General features: G+C 49.5%; 1 protein-coding gene across 1 annotated transcript in view; it reads right to left on the bottom strand.

Annotated features, from left to right (window-relative positions):
• SLIT3 (slit guidance ligand 3) overlaps window positions 1–19,017 on the bottom strand; it is a 514,410-nt gene that overhangs the window by 458,586 nt on the left and 36,807 nt on the right. The window contains exon 2 of the mRNA XM_056107963.1: window positions 2,356–2,427. Coding sequence (XP_055963938.1) covers window positions 2,356–2,427 — 72 coding nt within the window. The remainder of the gene's footprint in view (window positions 1–2,355; window positions 2,428–19,017) is intronic.

The raw sequence follows: 19,017 nt of genomic DNA, 5'->3' as shown, positions 1-19,017 counted from the left end.
TGTCAGTTCTTAAAATGATCAGAAATTGGCAGTTTACTGATTACATCTCTTCAACAGTAAACATCCTAGGGGCTGGGGAGATGGTGCAAAGGGCTGGCAGGCACGCGGGGCACACCCTGGGCCCCAGATTTAACCCCCACCGCCATATGGCCTCCTTCACACTTTGGGGATAACAATGGGGTCTCCCAGCACTGCTGGGAGTGGAGGTTCTATAAAAATGTATGATGCCACCTTCTTAGATTTCTAAGCCTGCTATAATGCAAACAAACGTGCAGTGACTATCCGGAGGTCAGAAAGCATTCTGGGTTTCAGTCTTCCTCCTTCGTAAGCTGCTACGTGGGCTTGGGGCCGAAAATCCACCTGGTGTCTGTATTCTATGGGCAGAGAGGTGTTAAAAATGATGCCCATCTCTGTTGCTCGTGTTTATGAAAGACATCCTGTCTCTGAGGATTGTCAGCATTACCACTACCTACTTTTCAATTAGAAAAGCAACATACATATTAGTCCACAAGTTGCAGTGAGAAAAGACTAACTGTGATAAAAACCATACAGGATTATTAGTGTGACTACGAGAGTGAGATAAACTCTATTTGTTACAGGTTGAATTGTTATTTCTCCACCCCACACAAAACTCTATGTTAAGTGCCAAGTCATTGGTCTTTGGGAATGTGACTTTGGGCAGGAGGGACAGATCAATGGGTTGAGTGCAAGATAAGCATCATTTACACTCCAGGAGGCCTGGGATTGACCCCTAGCACCACATGGTGCCTTAAGCACCACTGGGAGCAACTCCAAGCATAGAGCCAAGAGTAGGCCTGTAAGACCACTGTGTGCTCCCAACCTCACTCCACCCTCCAAAAGAGAAGAAAGGGAAGGCAGGGGGAGGGGAGGGAAGGAGAAGAGAGGGGAGGGGAGGGAAAAGGGAAAAGGGAAAATGGAAGAGAAGGGAAGGAAGGGGAGGGGAGGGGAGGGGAGGGGAGGGGAGGGGAGGGGAGGGAGGCAGGAAGAAGGAAGGAAGGAAGGAAGGAAGGAAGGAAGGAAGGAAGGAAGGGAGGGAGGGAGGGAGGGAAGGAGGGAGGGAGGAAATTTGAAGATAGGGTATTTTCCTAGGTAGTCCAATTACAATGAGGTTATCAGGGTGGGCCGTACCCTAACTCAATTCTTATAGAGAAACACTGGATACAGGGGCAGACATACTTTGATAGACAGGAAGAGACACAGGGGAGAGACAGTAATGGAAGCTAAGGACACCAGAGATGCAAGAAAAGAGACCTGGGCCAAATCCTTCCTGAACAGCTCTTGATAGGACCCACCCTTGACTTTGAACACTGGCCTCCCAAACTACGAGACCTCATAGTTCTGTTGCTGTGGCATTCTTTTACAGTAACCCGAGGCAACAGTATGCTATTCATTCCCTCATTTACAGATGAGGAAACTGAACTCCTCTGAGTCAGGACCCAAATGCAGAATTTCCTGTCCCTAGAACAAAACCTTTTGTCTTCTAAAGGTTATTAGTGAAAGGGAAGGGAGTGGCATCGGATGGCAAGGCTTCAGCAGTGACTTCTAGCAAGGACTCATGAGTCAAGATTCCATGACCGAACAAACCCCAAGGCAGTGCCCAGATGGCCCAGGCTGCGTTCAGTTGTATGAAGCCAACCAGGTGAGTCAAAAAGTCAACTTCTGATGATGGAGATAGGCCCATGTACTCATTGCTCGTACCTCTGCATCCCAGAGACCTGTCAATGGACAAGCTCTTGGACAACTGCTCATCACTGATAGACAGGAAGGGGTGAAAGTGTGCAGTGACGGTGTTACCAATGACAGATGCCCAATATTCCTGGCTGTCTCATTCCACCAACTGACGCTGGCTACCTGTCTATGCAGCTGCTGTGGCTGTTCCCCAAGGGTTTTGCTCCTGTCTGCTCCTCTCCATTAAACCCCAAGATAAATCACCTGGGTCCTGATCACTCTTTTAGTGCACAGGCTGGAGAAGAAATTATCTCAATGAAAGGGAAGCGTGGTTTGTCAGCCCGAGGTGGCTGTCATTCCAGAAGCGGGCCACGCTGATTTATTCATGGAGAGCCTTCTGTTCTCCCTGTCACTGGAACTGACTTCTTCCATCCATCCAGCCCAGCAAGCAGCTGGAGACACTGAATGAGATGCCTGTGCAAACCTGAGGACATTAAAAAAAAAAAAAGAAAAAGGGGCGGGGGGGGGGGGTGGAATTCTTTCTGCTGTGAAGCAGTGAATTCTTATGGCCCAGTGGGTAGGGTGTGATGTCAGCCCAGGAGTGGACGTTTTTATAAGGTCGAAGAGCTGAAAGCAAAGTGTACTGGAGAGTTGCAAGCTACTTACAAGACTCGAAGGTTCTTGAGTCCCGCAAAGTCCGTCTTGGTGATCCTGGTGATGTTATTTCTGTCCAGGTCACTGCAAGGAAGAGCAAATTTGGGTCCGATTACTGCAGGTTTAAACTTAGGGTCTCTTCAACCCAGACTGGCGAGGGTAGGAGGGGCATTTCTTGTCAAAGAGAAGGCAATTCCAATGATTGATACCCTTTGAGCATGCCCTAATAGCCTGATGGACATTGCATGGAATAAACCATTTACTACCAGGAAGTAGAGCCCTACTAGGTTCAATCTCCTGGTTTCCAATGTCCCTTCCTCACATATTTTTTTTAACTCCGCACCCACAATTCTCATATTGTATCAGCCAACTAGAGTTGATTTCTCTTCCCACTGCTGGGGATGAGTGAGGAAGGAGACGCACATTCAAGTCAGGCTTACAAGCATCTTCATTCCTTTTGGCCATAGTGGTTGTTTCATGAATACATGCATGACTCAACTTCCCAGGAGTTCTCTTTTGCCTGAGCTTTCTGAGTCGCTTGGCCTTGCCAGAAGCCATCTTATCTCTAGAAATAAAGGCCCTTTCAGAGCCAGGAAGTAAATATACATATATATGTGTGTGTGCGTGTGTGTGTGTGTGTGTGTGTGTGTTTCTGATGCTATCTTATGAGTACCTGGGTTCAAAACACTTGAAAGCGAAACACCTCTGACTTTCAAGATTATATGACCAATCCAATGTCATTCCCTTTTTTATATATTGCTTTTTGGGTCACACCCAGTGACGCTCAGGGTTTCCTCCTGGCTCTGCACTCAGGAATCACTCCTGGTGGCAATCGGGGGACCATATGGAATGCCAGGGATTGAACGCAGGTCGGCTGCATGCAAGGCAAAGCAAACGCCCTAACCGCTACAGTCCCCACTTTTATATTTTTAGTTAAGCCAGTTTGAGTGAGAGTTTTCATCCTTAGAAGCCAAATAAACCTTAAGAAACTTTGATATCTAGCCAGAAAATTGTCGTTTGTTCGATAGTTTGCAAACTTCCGGAGGGTAAACACCATCTCTCATTGAACCCCAGAGCTCAACATCACAGAATATGAGCCTGGCACACAGAAAAGGTTAATCTCCTGCATCAGTTATAAGGACAGCTATGTGCATTGATACTGCCTCGATTTATAGACCTAAGCTCCTAAAAATGGCTGCCAATAGAAGATTTTTGCCATGAAAAACTGAAAGCACTGTGTTAGCTGTGTCAGGGAGACAGAATACCATGGGTGGCAGAAATCCAGAGATAGTAAAAGTCAAACCATAAAAATGAATCTGAGAATAAGTGCACAAATATTATTTGTTCACCAAATTACCCAAGGAAAGTGCATGCCCCAAAGTTCACATGAATAAGAAATTCAAATTTCCATAATGGCTGTTGAACAATTCATTCCTATTCATCAGGCCCTCTTAGGAAACTTTCATGGATTTTGCCTGGCGTGTTGGAGTTTCAACAAATATTTGTGAATTGGCTCTGCTTTCCTCCAGAACATTTAAGTTCAGGCCACTTTCCCAGTGATAGATTCCCATTCAAACATTCAATATCTTTTTGGTTTTTCTAATCAGGTCCTAAAGTTCCCCTTCTGCAATTCTGCCTCAGAAAGATGAATAAATAAATAGATAATAAATTAAGTTCTCAAGTGCACAGAAGGAGAAGGGAAACAACGTTCAAATTCTAGCACTTTGTAGGAGGGGAAATCAAGGTTAAAGAAGGATTTCTTCTCCTGACATGAAAAATAATAGCACTGTAGCACTGTCCTCCCATTGTTCATCGATTTGCTCAAATGGGCACCAGTAACGTCTCCATTGTGAGACTTGTTGTTACTGTTTTTGGCATATTGAATACGTCATGGGGAGCTTGCCAGGCTCTGCCGCGTGGGCGGGATACTCTCGGTAGCTTGCCGGGCTCTCCAAGAGGGGCGGAAGAATCGAGCCAGGGTTGGCCACATGCAAGGCAAACGCCCTACCCGCTGTGCTATCACTCCAGTCCATAAAAATATAATAAAAGGTAAAAGGTAAAGGCCCTCCCGTTGATCGTCGATTTGCTCGAGCGGGCCCAGTAACGTCTCCATTGGAGACTTTGTTGTTACTGTGTCTGGCATATCGAATACTCTCGGTAGCTTGCCGGGCTCTCCGAGAGGGGCGGAGGAATCGAACTTGGGTCGGCCATGTTGGCCGCTTGTAAGGCGAACGCCCTACCCGCTGTGCTATTTCAAAATATAATACTGGGACAAAAATCAGGTGAGTTCTTGATACCCTCGCAAGTGAGATCCTGATCAGCTTCTTTCCTCAAGTCACTTCTCTGCTACCTCAACCCAAGTTTTTTCCTGCACTCGCCCATGATCGAGAGAGGCAATGTTTGAGAAATGGGATTTCTCAGGATCTGCAGAGTGTCGGCAATGGAAGTGGAAGAATTAGAGAGATGAAGGAAATGAAATGAATTGAATCTAGATGCCAGGAGCAGACACCGGCAGAGACATGATTGTGTGCACTGTTCAGAACTCCCAGAGTATTCTCGCTGTCTTACCGGGGATGGATGTTTGGAGACCTTGAGAATTGGGACGACGACAATGCAACTAAGGGTTTAATTATAGGACACCGCATGGGACCTCGGCGGCTGGTGCTCGTGGCTTCGGCACAATATTTCCAATTAATCTGGGAGGAGGGACGGTGCGAGCTGTTTGGACGCCGAGGGTTTGGTGTGATAAGGCTGAGTCACGGAGACAAGGAGCCCTCACTGTTAATCCCCCCCCCCTACCTCGCAGGTCCCTCACAGGTTCTGAGACTCAGTTTCTCCCTCTTCAAAGTGAGAGTGATCGTCTTTACCTCGAGAGTCTCAGGGGAGTCAAATGAGATGGTGTGTTGAAAGTAGACTATGGACCGAATATGATTGTCACTCAATGCCTCTTTTGCAGACCACAACACCCAAAAGGAGAGAGAGAACAAAAGGGAATGCCCTGCCACAGAGGCAGGGTGGGATGGGGAGGATGGGGGTGGGAGGGATACTGGGATCCGTGGTGGTGGGAAATGGGCACTGGTGGAGGGATGGGTATTTGATCATTGTATAATTGAAACCCAAGCACAAAAATTTGTAAGTCTACAACTGTACCTCATGGTGTTTCACTAATAAAAATTAAAAAAAAAATGAGATGGTGATCCCATAGCACATCTAACGCTTGACGTCTTAACCACATGGGAATTGTTGGAATTAGAATGGCGTGTGCATGTGCGCACGCACGCACACACACACACACACACACACACACACACACATCCTACTTCCATTCTGAAACTTCTCTGTACTGAGATCAACTGACTTCTGCTCTCCAACTGAGTGCCTGGGGAGGTGTTTCCCCTCAAGGTTCTGCGACGCCTTATGCCTTTCTCTCCTCTCAGCAAACCCCGGGAGGTCAGGGACACAGAGCTGAGTCCCAAACATCCTTAGCTGAAACAGAAATGGATGGAACAGAGTTGAAAAGAGGTTGTGCACCTTGTTACTGGCCCTGTTGGTTACATATCCCATTGCCTTCGTCCAGCTCTTCTGGACTATGAGATTGTTTTCTGTCTTGTGAGGAAATCAGTAAATATCCACTTAGGATAAGTTCAGAACCCTCTATAGACACAATCTCACAAGGGATAATCCTGGAAGAGGAAGCTGCTCCAGGGTCGGTGGAGATGTGTATACGGGGAGGGTGTTGGGGTGCCTGGTTTTAAAGCAAGGGTGGGGAGTGGACACACCTGCCAATCAGGCCTGGAATCTAAGGCCCTTCCCCTATGCAGGTTTTTCTTTTTTTCTTTTTGGGTCACACCCAGCGATGCTCAGGGGTTCCTCCTGGCTCTGCATTCAGTAATTACTCCTGGCGGTGCTCTGAGGACCCTATGGGATGCTGGGGATTGAACTCAGGTCAGCCGCGTGCAGGACAAACGCCCATCCCGCTGTACTACGGCTCTGGCCCAGCTGTGCAGGTTTTTGAGATCACTTGGATGAGTAGGACTGTGGCAGAGGTGATGTGGAACTTCTGAGGCTAGATCAGAAGGGCCAATAAGTGACCGTTTCACTCTTTAAGCCACATTAGACTTTGAGCAAGGAGGCCAGGCACACACCAGTACTGCAGCCTGGTGGGGCTCTCCCAGCTTAGTGGCGAGGCACTTAGTGAAGACACTCGCAAAGCCCCGGAGGGCCTCAGCTACCTTATGGCTATGACTTATACAGAGCGCTGGGCCAGGACACTAGGCTGAACCGCTCTCTAAATCTGTCTCAGAGACAGTGAGAGGAAATACTCAACAGTGCGGTGCTGTGTCTTAAGCCAGAGTTTGGGAGTTATTCCCCTTTCACAAGTCTGGAGATATGGAAGAGAACAGAAAGCCACCTTGGGAAGACCGAATTTACCAAATTTACTATTTAACATAGGGCTGGAGTGATAGCATGGCGGTAGGGCGTTTGCCTTGCACACAGCCAGCCCGGCCGACCCGGGTTCGATTCCTTCATCCCTCTCAGAGAGCCTGGAAAGCTACCAAGAGTATCTCGCTCGCACAGCAAAGCCTGGCAAGCTACCCGTGACATATTCGATATGCCAAACACAGTAACAACAAATCTCACAACGGAGACGTTACTGGTGCCCGCTCGAGCAAATCAATGAACAACAGGAAGACAGTGCAACAGTGCTACTATTGAACATTGGGATTCTACTCAGATGCCCCAATGGCATGGAGGGTTGCTTACCACCCGACCCCCACCCCCGTGAATTCACAGAACCCTGTAGCAGAATCTGGCAACCGTTTCCCGAAGACAGAAGGTGCACTAGGGTCAAATATCACCTAACTACCCTCACAGATCGGGTCTGATCATGCACCATGGGCAGATACAATATTTGCTATCTTCTAGATAATCCCCAAAACACTTCCTCTTCTCTCGTACTAGGCTGGATTTAGGAGCTCTAAGAATGGGGGGACAGCAAGGATGGCCAAAAAGACCCTTAATGGCTACACAGGACAGACACTTTTGAGTTCCATTCTCCCTGTTTATTACATCAGACTCAGACATATTCAAGAAACGCTTCCGTCCCTGAAGAATGGGGCTATCTCTTAGGACAGCCTCACTGACAAGCGCAGCATCTCTGAGTCTCATTCTTTTCCCACCTTCTCTTGCAGTGGTTCTGAGAGGTACTTACGCTTCCTTGACAAGTAAAAACACCAAGTTTTGGGGGTGGAGACACAGTACCAGGTTAAGGCAGCATGAATCGCCGAGGTTCATCCCCGGCATCTCCTGGGGTACCTCAAGCATTACCAGGCGTGATCCCTGAGTAGCCGCAAGCACCACTGGGTCTGACCCAAACCTGCTCCCCCAGGTGGCGGAGTCTCATCCTAAGAATTGTTATTTATTGGTCCCCAAACTATGCATCCGGCAGGCACCGCTCTCAGGAAACAAATGCACATTCTCTACATTCTGGGAGCAATCCCGGGCAATGGGTACGGTCCCATTTTTCACAAGGAGCTGAAGTTGAATTTTTTAAGCTCCATCTCCAGCCTTACTTAAAAGGCTTTTGCCATACTGCAACTGGGCATGAAGTCACACAAACAAGAAGTGGTGGAACAGGAGTCTGAAGTGAGGACTGAGAACGCAGAGGTGGCATCCCTCACCCCTGTCACCTCACGTGGACCACCTAGAAGACCCAGAGCATTTTTCCACTGCCTCGGGCTCGCTACTGAGTGCGTGAAGCACACACCAATGAAGAGATGAACAGGAGAGAATGCCCCCTCTTCTGTGTCTGGATACAGCAACAAGATATCCCCAGTGGTGGTGCAGTTCCTCCGTCCAGCCAAAAGGCGCATTTCCTATCCTGTCCCCCAGGGAGAGCTGAGCCAGGGTGGATGCTGGTCCTTCTGCAGAGTCTGGGAGTGGGGTGGGGTGCTGGGGGGTGCTTCCTTGCTGCGTCCAGCAGGCCTGCTTTCTGCCAGGCCGCTCATCAGTAACCATGCTGCCTTCATAAAGAAGGGACCACGTGGTCCATCTCCTAAATGATTTTTCTCCCCGCCCCCTGTCCCAATCAGTGAATCATAAACCAAAGCTGTGACTTGGAACTCTGGTATTTTCACATCTGCTTGACACCTTGTGTGGGGTGGGGAGGAAGAATTCCAAACAATGTTGGAAAAAATGAAGCCCAAAAAAAAATGTTCTCGGGCAGGCTGCTGTTCCTGTCTTGGCACATGTATATTCATACCCTTCTTTTGATTCATTCGGGGGCATTCCAGCAAGTTTTACTTCCCCACTGTGGTACATCTGGGAAGGCACGGAGGAAGGGGGTGGGAGCAGGGTAATAAAAATCAACTGCAGTGAAGTAGCAGAGTGTGGAGAAAAGAGCTTTGATCATAAACCCCCCAGGACACAGCTCTGCGCCCCCATCTCTTCGCTTCTTAGCTGGGTGATTTGGAAAAAGCCTCCTAACTTGATAGAGCCTGGCTTGGCTGATGGTGTGGTGGATGCCGTGTTAACGATGACCCCGAATTCCAGCTCGACAAGATCACACAGGCTGGAGAGATAAGGTGTATACGGAAGCGCTCCACAAACAGCACTCGAGGTAGTTAATGTTTCACCCACGGCCAACAGCTCTGAGGAAGAGGATGCGGAGGTACCAGTCAGAACTGGTTTCCGAAAGGGCGGTGGATGCAGAAAGCTGGAGAGGGCACCATCACTCCGGCTCAGACTTCACGAGCACCGGAGGACAAGTGCTTCCGAAGCATGGTCTCTGGCTTTCAGGAAAAGAGAAGGTTGGGGCTGGAGTGATAGCACAGCGGGTACGGTGTTTGCCTAGCGGGCGGCCGACCTGGGTTCAATTTCCAGCATCCCATATGGTTCCCTGAGCTACTGCCAGGAGTAATTCCTGAGTACAGAGCCAGGGGTAACCCCTGTGCATCACCAGGTGTGACCCAAAAAGCAAAAAAAAAAAAGAAACAGAAAAAGAGAAAGTCTCAGCATTGCATGGAATCCTGAAGGCTATTTAGAGGGGGCAGCCCATTCCTGCAGAGTTACCTGAGAAGACACTGGACCTGGTGGAGGGTCATGATTCCTGGGGCTGTCTGTGCTGGCGAGGGGGCTTGACTGTAAAATCCTGAAACGTGGGAGGTCAGTGATTCCAGTGTACACATAGGGCTCGGTCCTAGCCCCCAGAGGGTTCGGAATCTAGTTGTGGGAAGGGGAGTGGCAGGGTGAACTGAGACTTATGGGAAACTTCGAAGGACCATGCTGGAATCTGCAGAGTTCCAGGCTAAGTTCCAGGCCGGGAAACTAAGTTCACCACGTCGGTGAAGAGCACGTAGAGATTTGGGAGAGTGGTTAAAAACAGCCGTGCCCCAAGCTTCATGCACGAGTTAAGTCTGACAAAACCCAGGTACGTGGAACTTTGTGACTCGGGTCTCTGGGTTCAACAGGACCAGGAGCGGAGATGCCCTGCCCGTTTCCCCCCAATCTCTAAGAACCCAGAGGTCATGCCCATAAGCTACCTCTTGCCAATGCCAGATAATCTAGTCAATGGCCACCACCCAGAGCGCATGGCTTTCTCTCCCAGAAAAGAGCAACATGACGCCTTGCCAGAGCCATGCCATCGAACCCCAAGCAGGGTTTCACTCAGGGCACCCCAGAGGGGGGAGGGTGAGAGCCCTCCCCACCCCAAGAGACTCAGCCCCGGCAGCCCAAAACCCCCACAACCCAATCGCCACCACGCTCAAGGGCGTTCCCCGCTCGGGTCAAGCCTCACGCGTAAGTGACCATATTCTTGGACAAATCATAAGACACTCCCTACCCATTCTCCAAGAGTACCACACCACATTTGATGGGGTTCAACTAGTAGGCAACCAATCATAGAGGAAAATATATATATGCATATATATATATTTTCAGATATATATACGAAAGTTCGCATCACTCAACCTTTAACATGTTAGTGATATCCTGAAAAAGGTCTTAATGGCCCCTGCCAAAACAGAACAATCGTCACACTGTCTTCCTCTATAGATTCTTTTTTGTAGTATTTCCAGCAGTTTTTTTTATAACAAACAATACAAAATATATTATTTCGGTTGTGCTTCACAACAGGGCTTGGGGCTTGGGAAGGAAACATCTGAAATATGGTGGTGGGAAGGTTTAATGGTGGTGGGATTGGTATTTGAATATTAATGTAATCAAATATTGTGAACAGTATTATTGTATCACTGTCATCTCGTTGTTCATCGATTTACTCGAGCGGGCACCAGTAACGTCTCTATTCCTCCAAGCCCTGAGATTTTAGCAGCCTCTCCTTACTCATCTTTCCCAATGATTGGAGGCTCTTTCAGGATCAGGGGAATTGTGAACTACCTTATAAAATAAAAAATTGAAGAAAAAAAAAACCAGCCATGTCAAGAGCAGCCTTCCTGAAGCAGATGGGGAAGGAAGTGTGCTAGGGGCCTGGAGGGTCTAAGCAAGGGGCAGGGTGGGGTTCCCAGAGCCGCGAAGGGTCTGAGGACAGAGGCAAGAGAAAGCTTCCAGACCAGCCAAGAGCTTAGTGTGGTGCACTTAAAATTCAGGACCCCACAGGGTTGGGCAATTCTGCTCAAGGAAAGGGTGAAAATGTACTGGAGTCTATGGCTTGGAGGCCAGCCGAACATGCTAGGGGAAAAGGCAGCTCAGATAGAGAAGGGAGCACCAAATAAAGGGTGTTGGGAGGATCCTCCCAGGGTGGGAGAAGCATGCTGAAAGTAGACTATAGACCAAACATGATTGCCATTCAATGTCTCTTTCGCAAACCACAACACCCAAAAGGAGAGAGAGAACAAAAGGGAATGCCCTGCCACAGAGGCAGGGTGGGATGGGGGGCTGGGGTGGTCGGAGGGATACTGGGATTAGTGGTGGTGGAAAATGGGCACTGGTGGAGGATGGGTACTTGATCATTGTATAACTGAAACCCAAGCACAAAAATTTGTAAGCCTACAACTGTACCTCATGGTGTTTCACTAATAAAACTTTGAAAAAAAAGAAAAGAAAATGTACCAGAGTTTAGATGCTTCAGAGCCCGGCCTGACCACGTGTTTGTGGCCAGCAAAGAAGATCACAACCAAGCCGGAAGAGTTGGCAGTGGGCTGCGGCCTCGGCTTCCAGGATTCTCTCTCCACCTGTTTCCACACTGGAAGCTGGTCTGAGAATCCCGCATGGCCAGGCTGGCTCCTGCATCCTTTGGTTGAGTGGGAATGGGGGAGGAAGGGAGAGGAAGGAGGAGAAAGTGTCCACTCCCCCGGGACCCTCCCCGAAAGGTCACCGGGTCAGTCTGGGGCTCTGTCAAAGGTCATGCTGCTTTTTGCCACTGACCATTTCCGGCCCAAGGATGTTTGTCTCCGCTGGTTAGATAGAGGGTGACAGCTACTGCTGTCTGTGCCTTTTAATCCTGCTTCCCAAGCCACAGCCACACCTCTGAAATATCCCTTTTGTCTCGCAACTAAGTCTGCTGGAGTAACTAACTCTTCCACCAGTTTAGTTGCTGATACTTGATTTCATCCACTCACTGATTCAACAGAGACGCCATGACCGTTAACTTCCAGGAGCTGCATTAAACGTGGGTCTATCGCTGCAAATCAGACCAGCAGAGAGTCCCCATGCTTAAGCACTCTAAGAGAAAGAAAGAAATTTACCAGAAACTGTAGAAACACTCTAGAATCGGTCTGGCAAACTTTTCTCCTTTAAAGGACCAGATCATAAATGATTTAGTCTTTGCCAGCCATATATTCCATTCCAACCATCGAATTCCACTTTGTTGCATGAAAGTAATGAGAGACAATATACGAACTAACAGACAGAGCCGCACTCCAGTGAAACCACATTTACAAAACAGACCGAACGTCACGTTTGTCCTGGGAGGATGGATTTCAAGAGCGCTGCTGTCTACCATGCCAACGGTCTAAAGAAAAGCATATAGGAGCGTGTAGAGGAAAGTGTATCACCAGCACGGCAGAATTGATTGGGTGGTAAGGACCAAAGGGAACGGTTTCCAGGATCAAATAACATTTATAATTAAGACCTCAAGAATGGGCTAACCAAAAAGGCAGCTCAGATAGAGAAGGGATCACCAAGTAAAGGGTGCTAGGAGGGCCCGTTCAGGATGGGAGATGCGTGCTGAAAGTAGAATATAGCCTGAACATGATGCCACTTAATACCTGCATTGCAAACCACAACAGCCAGAGAGAGAGAGAGAGAGAGAGAGAGAGAGAGAGAGAGAGAGAGAGAGAGAACACAAAAGGGAATGTGCCTGCCACAGAGGTAGGGTGGGGTGGAGAGGATGGGATGGGGGTGGTGGGAGGGATACTGGGAACATTGGTGGTGGAGAATGGGCACTGATGGAGAACGGACATTGGTGGAGGGATGGGTACTCAATCACTGTATGATTGAAACCCTAGCATGAAAGTTTGTAAGTATGTAACTGTATCTCATGGTGATTCACTAATGTAGCACTGTAGCACTGTCCTCCCACTGTTCATTGATTTGCTCTGAGTGGGCCCGGGTCAGGCCCAGTAACATCTTCATTGTGAGACTTGTTGTTACTGTGTTTGGCATATCAAATATGTCACAGGTAGCTTGCCAGGCTTTGCCATGTGGACAAGATACTCTCAGTAGCTTGCCGGGTTCTCTCAGAGGGGCAGAGGAATTAAACCCGGCTCGGCCGGGCCAGCTGTGCACTAATAAAAAATTTTAAAAAAAAGAAAAAAGAAAAAAGAATGGGCTGGCCCAAGCTAGGTTGGTTGGCATGGAAATAGGTGAGAGCAAGAAAAAAAAAACGAATTCCGGGTGAAAGGAAACAGCATGTATAAAAACTCGAGACAACGCCGTAGGAGAAGAGTGAGGAGATTTGTTCAGCCTTCAAAGCCTGGGCAGGGAGACTCGGAACAGAATCTCGCCCCCACCCTGCCCCCTTCCCACTCCACCCTTCCTTTCTTCCCACAATCAGCCACTATGAAACAGCCATCCTGGCCCTGGCACTGTGTTTGTGCTGAGAAACAGAATGTTGAACGACAAACAGTTTATTCCCTCGGTGGGTGTGGCAGACGGTAGGGCGGTTTCCATGACCCCAACTCTGTCCCCTCATGGGGTCACCTCATGGGACTCCCTCCTTGAGTGTGAGCCAGACCTATGGATTTGTTGCCCACCCGAACCCCCCAGTAACACATGGCACATGTGACCAGATGACGTCCCTGTGATCGTGGGATGTATCTTACAGCATCAGTGATGAAGCTAAGGAGTGACTTAGGGGGCCCACACGGCAAGGAACCGCTGCCAGGGTCCACAAACCACCAACGAGAAATTAACGATGAGGGGCTGGAGGGATAGTATAGAGGGGAGGGCGTTTGCCTTGCACGACCCGGGTTCGATTCCCAGCATCCCATATGGTCGCCCAAGCCCTGCCAGGAGTAATTCCCGAGTGCAATGAGCCAGGAGTAACCCCTGTGCAATTCTGGGCGTGGCCCAAAAAGGAAAAAAAATTAACTATGACCACCAGGGGCCCAGAGCTCTCTGTCTAACAGGCTTGGAGGAACTGAACTCTGCCCACAAGCTTAAGAGCTTGCAAGGGGAGCCCTCCCGCCTGGAGAGAGAAAAGCACCAGGGAACTCTGCATGAGGACACAAGCAGAGACTGGGGTGATATACCGGATATCCGCCCATCCCACAAACACTGCCGCCTGGGCCCCCAATTCTGTGACCGCCGGGCACAGCAGGGTACAGAATACAGGACGAGGGAGCTGGAGCGATAGTACAGAGGGTAGGGTATTTGCCTTGCACGCGGCCGACCCGAGTTTGATTCCCAGCATCCCATAGGGTCCTCCGAGCACCACCAGGAGTAATTCCTGAATGCATGAGCCAAAAGTAACCCCTGTGCATCACCGGGTGTGACCCAAAAAACAAAATAATAATAATAATAATAATAATAATAATAATACGGAAGAGGTAAGGGTAGATTCTCCGGGCTTCACAGCGAGTCCCACCCTCCTGGCTCCTTGATTTTCAACTTGAGCACCCCCCAGGCCTGGGACCTGCTGTTCTCAGGCTGCCCCTGTTACTTTGTTACCATAACCCCAGGGAAATGGAAACCCCCTCTGGGGGGGGGGGGTCTTCACCACCCTCCCTCCTGTAGACTTCACCGCTTCTCCATCCTATGCCGATCTTTCCCCAGCGGGCGCTGAACTTCTGAACTTCTGCATCCCCTTAGCCTCTGCACAACTCATTTGGGTCTTTCATCGCCATTTCCTTCCACCTCGTGGACGGCTGCCTGCTTCCTGTGTGTTTGCCCTGTCTCCCAAAGGAGGGCGAGGCTCCGGGGGCGCCAAGAGCACAGACTCGACTCCCTCACTTCCTCCCAGACGCTGCGCGGATGAAGTGAAGCCCCTTAGAGACGCTTGGGGGAAACATACACTCATTTTCTCTGGATGCTGCGGGCGAAGAGTCTCTTGTTTTAAACATTCGACGGTTTGCTGGTTAGGACTGCCAAAGCTTCCCACAGTAAATCTATATTACTGTGTATCCTCTCCTTCCCATCCCACCGAAAACAGGCTGGGAAAAAAAAAAGTTGTCCTGTTGAAATGAAACTCTCCTTATAGCTAAAGTACCAAAGTTCTGAAATGCAATTTCTTTCCTTTTCTTTCTTTCTTCTTTTGTTTATCTTTGCCACACAGGAACTTTACCAGTCATGCTCAGGGGCCCCAGGACCGCTCTCAGGGATCAAGCACCCAGTGACGCTGAGGACCACTGGGGACCACAACCAGAAATGGTCGGGGCAGAGGCGTGTGGCTGCAGGACCCGGGCTCTGAGCCTCGTGGATGGAAGTTTTCTGCTCTGCCTCCTGGTACCCTCTTGCAGTCCCCCGCTACGTTCTTCGATGGTCCCCAAAACAGCTCAGATGGGGTCAGACTTCCTTTCTTTATCTCCCCACTCCAAAGAACTCAATGCCCTCATCCGTCTGCCTTCTGACAGAGAAGACGAGGGAGCCACCGAACCATGATCCCCCCAAACCTCCCCTGCCGACCCCGGTCCTGGGTAGCCAGGCTTCCCCCTCCGGACCCACCCTCGTGGCGGGCCTGTCTCCCCTGCCTCTTCCTCCCACCCTGGGCTTGCTCAACAGGGAGCACCCTTCAGCTGTTCTCCGACCGCTGCATTTTGTTCTCATCCGCTACAGAATCACATACAAGTTTTGAAACACACACGTATTGAGGAGAGAGAGAGAGGAAAAAAAAAAAAACGAGTGTTAATTGATTTTCAAACCTGGCTTCACACCACCTCGGTTGTTTGGGAACGAAGCCTCCCTGGGCTAAACGTCTGGCTTGGCAACGCTCGCGCATATATAATTTTACACCTGCAAGAGTTTGCAGCCAGTGCTGTGCAGACAGCGAGCTTACCTGGAGCGGGGGGTGAGCAGGCCAGCCAAATGGGCATCCAGGAAGGTTGACTGGGGTGGTGGCTGGGGAGGCGGGCCCAGCAGGGGGCTCCACCCTTCCTCCCACCCCCACCCCCCACCAGGAGGCTCCTGGCCAACGCTGTCTGGTTCTGTCTGGCTCTGTTTGATGGTCTGCACCAGCAGGAAAGGGCATCTCCCCACCACATCCCGCTCTTTGCTGCGGGCACAGAGTCGAACTTTGCAAATTGGTAGCCCGGGGGCCAATTTGGGCCTGCAGACATGTTTTGATCTGGTTTTCTGTATGTTTTTGAACATTTGGAAATTAATTGGCGAATTTGGTTTATTGCCCCAAATCAGGCAGTTGGATAACCTGCGGGCCTTTAAGCCACAGTGGAAGGGAATTATGAGGCGATGCCTCCTTTGGACAAGACAGATCCTCTACCTTCAGCCGTCTGCTGGATCTGACTCCTTACAAGGATCTGAATTTCCTGCTTCAGAGAAAAATGCGTATGAAAGAAAGTCCTAGAATAAGACCGTCTGGGTCTGACTATTACCCAACTGCATTGTGATAGCAGGCTAGCTAATGAACACAGGCTTAAACTCTGCTTCCTCCTGGGTAAAATGGGTATATAGCAGATGGTGCTCCTAGGATATTAAGAAGATTAAATAAGATGATACTAGTGTAGGGTGAATGATATAGTAAGTGCTCTATAAGTAACCATTGTCATCAATATGTTAAACATCATTCATCCAAAATGTGAGCTCACCTTAAAATAAAATAACAGGGGGTGGGAAACCTCAATGTGTAACTAGCCCCGGGGGGCACTCGGCCTAACTCACAGCTCTTCCAAGTCCATCCTGACACATCTTGCAATCCTTCATCCGCACAGAGGGCTCTCCCTTTGAGGTACCCCCAGGACACACCAGCTCTCGTCCTTCCCCCATTCTGCCCACAATGACATCCCTTTATGAGCAGGGAGTGCCAGGTGACGGCTCTCCATTCAGAGGTTCACACTGTGTTGGGCTTTACTGGATCCAGAAGTCCCAAATCCTTCCAAGCTCTCCTAGACGGCTCGTTCTCAAGTTTCTCCACAGAGCGCATGAGAGTACCAGAAAGCGGGGTCTCCACGAAAGCTGAGCAGCCAGAAACAGGATCTCAGGAGAGACTAGGGTCAGCCTTTGGGAACATGGAGGGAAAGGTCGGCTCTGCTACAGCAGGGACAATGACATCAAAGGATTTCACTTGCATTGGGCTGAAAACTGAATTGAATTTTCCAGGACATAGAGGCAGGCTGGGGTAGTAGGGGATGATGGGGGGGAAACTGGGGACACTGGTGCTGAGAAACGTACCCTGGTGGAGGGACGGGTGTTGGAACACTGTATGACTGAAACCTAATCACAAGCAGATTGGTAAGGGTCTATCTCACAGTGATGCAGTAAAAATAAAAGAAAAAAAGGAAAGAAAAGAAATTTCCCAAGAGCTCTTGGATTCAAGTGAGGCAATGCAATGTATTTCTGACTCAAGTAATGTGCGAGTGATAGATGCCAAACAGGGGCCATAAAGCATTCTTTACATTATACTTTCTTTCCTTTGGTGTGTGGGGTGGGCGGGATGTCAAAAACGGTGGCATCCAAGCTGGTAGGAGCGCAGGCTCCTGAGTGACTATGGAGAACCTGGACCACCCACCACGATCGACACCTCCTGCACTGGACTAGGACAGGAGCAAATGGTTCACTTAGTTTTGCCACTGAACTTTGTCCAATGATGTTCGTCCATGTGAATTTCAAACTCTATGAAAATCTTGAGGCTGGAGCAATAGTACAGTACCTTGGGCATTTGCCTTGCATGCAGCCCACCGGGGGTTAGATCTCCAGCACCTGATATGGTGCCCGAAGCCCAGTAGGAATGATCCCCGAGCAGATTTCTAGGGAGGAAGGGAGGGAGGAAGAGAGGGAGGGAGGGAAGGAGGGAGGGAGGGAGGGAAATAGGAAGGAAGGAAGGAAGGAAGGAAGGAAGGAAGGAAGGAAGGAAGGAAACAGAGGGAGGGAGGGAGGGAGGGAGGGAGGGAGGGGTAGGAAGGAGGTAGAGAGAAAGGGAGGGATGGAGGGAGGAAGAGACCTATCTCCTGCATCTGTAAAAGAATAAAAGCAAGCTGGCTGATCCTCCAGGGTGAGGCTCTCTGACCCTAAACTATCCCCAGGATAATTCTCGCTGACTCTGAACCTCCCCAACACCATAAAGCCGCACACACGTAAGACAGGCTCTTCTTCACTGCTGAGCCACATCCCTAACCCAAATGCCATTTTTCAAAGAGGCCACCTAGGCCCTGGCAAGAGCAGCACAAAGCGAGAGCCAGCCCACATTCGGGCCTAAGTAAATATCCACAGAATTAGTAATCAGTAAGCAAGAGCCAGCTTGTATCCGGTATTTACTGTGCGCCAAGCACTTCATCCTCAGTGCCTCTGACAACGCTTACAGCCAGCCTGCCAGGCTGATGACATCGCCAGCCCTGTTTTATGAATGGACACACCAGAGGCCCCTGCCCTCTGGTCAGAAGCGAGTAAGTACCATTGGGCACCAATATCCAAAAACTCAGGTGCCGGGGCCGGAGATCTCAGCAATCCACTTGCAAGAAATAAATATAGCCCTAGACAGTGAAAGACACAGTCAAGTGATCAGGTCAGAGAATTTATGTAACGCATAAAGCTCTGACCTTGCTGGGAATCAAATCCAGAGCTTCGCACATGTGGAGGCCCTGGGTTCAGTGCCCTGCATTGCAGTTTTTGAAAAAGTCAGTGAATCTAAAAAAAAAAGTGGCTGGCATTTAAAAAATGAGAAAAAGAAGACCTTTGTTAACTAAGTGGATGATCTAAACTTGAGCTCCTCATTAGCTGAGTTACATCTGCCCTTCATTGGCGATGACTTGAGATTCAAAGTGGAAACCAATATTTCACGGGTATCAATAAATCTCCTACCCTGTGCCTGACTGTCTCCACCAGGGCCCAACAGCTGAAGACCTCCAGGCCCCAGCCAAGGCCATGCTGGGACCACTCTCCACACACTTGGATGAGCCTCACGCATAAAAGAACTGGCAGAGGAACCCAGGTGTGTGGGACCCGGGGCTGAGATCTCCAAGCCTGCACGGTTTAGGACTGGACCTGCCAGTAACTAGACAGTTACACCCACCAACTGCCGTGTAACTCCAACAACGGCCAGGATCCAGA

This window comes from Sorex fumeus, unplaced genomic scaffold (genome assembly GCF_029834395.1).
Source record: "Sorex fumeus unplaced genomic scaffold, SorFum_2.1 ptg000187l, whole genome shotgun sequence".
NCBI classification, from domain to species: Eukaryota; Metazoa; Chordata; class Mammalia; order Eulipotyphla; family Soricidae; genus Sorex; species Sorex fumeus.
This window is presented reverse-complemented; position numbering and strand designations above follow the sequence as displayed.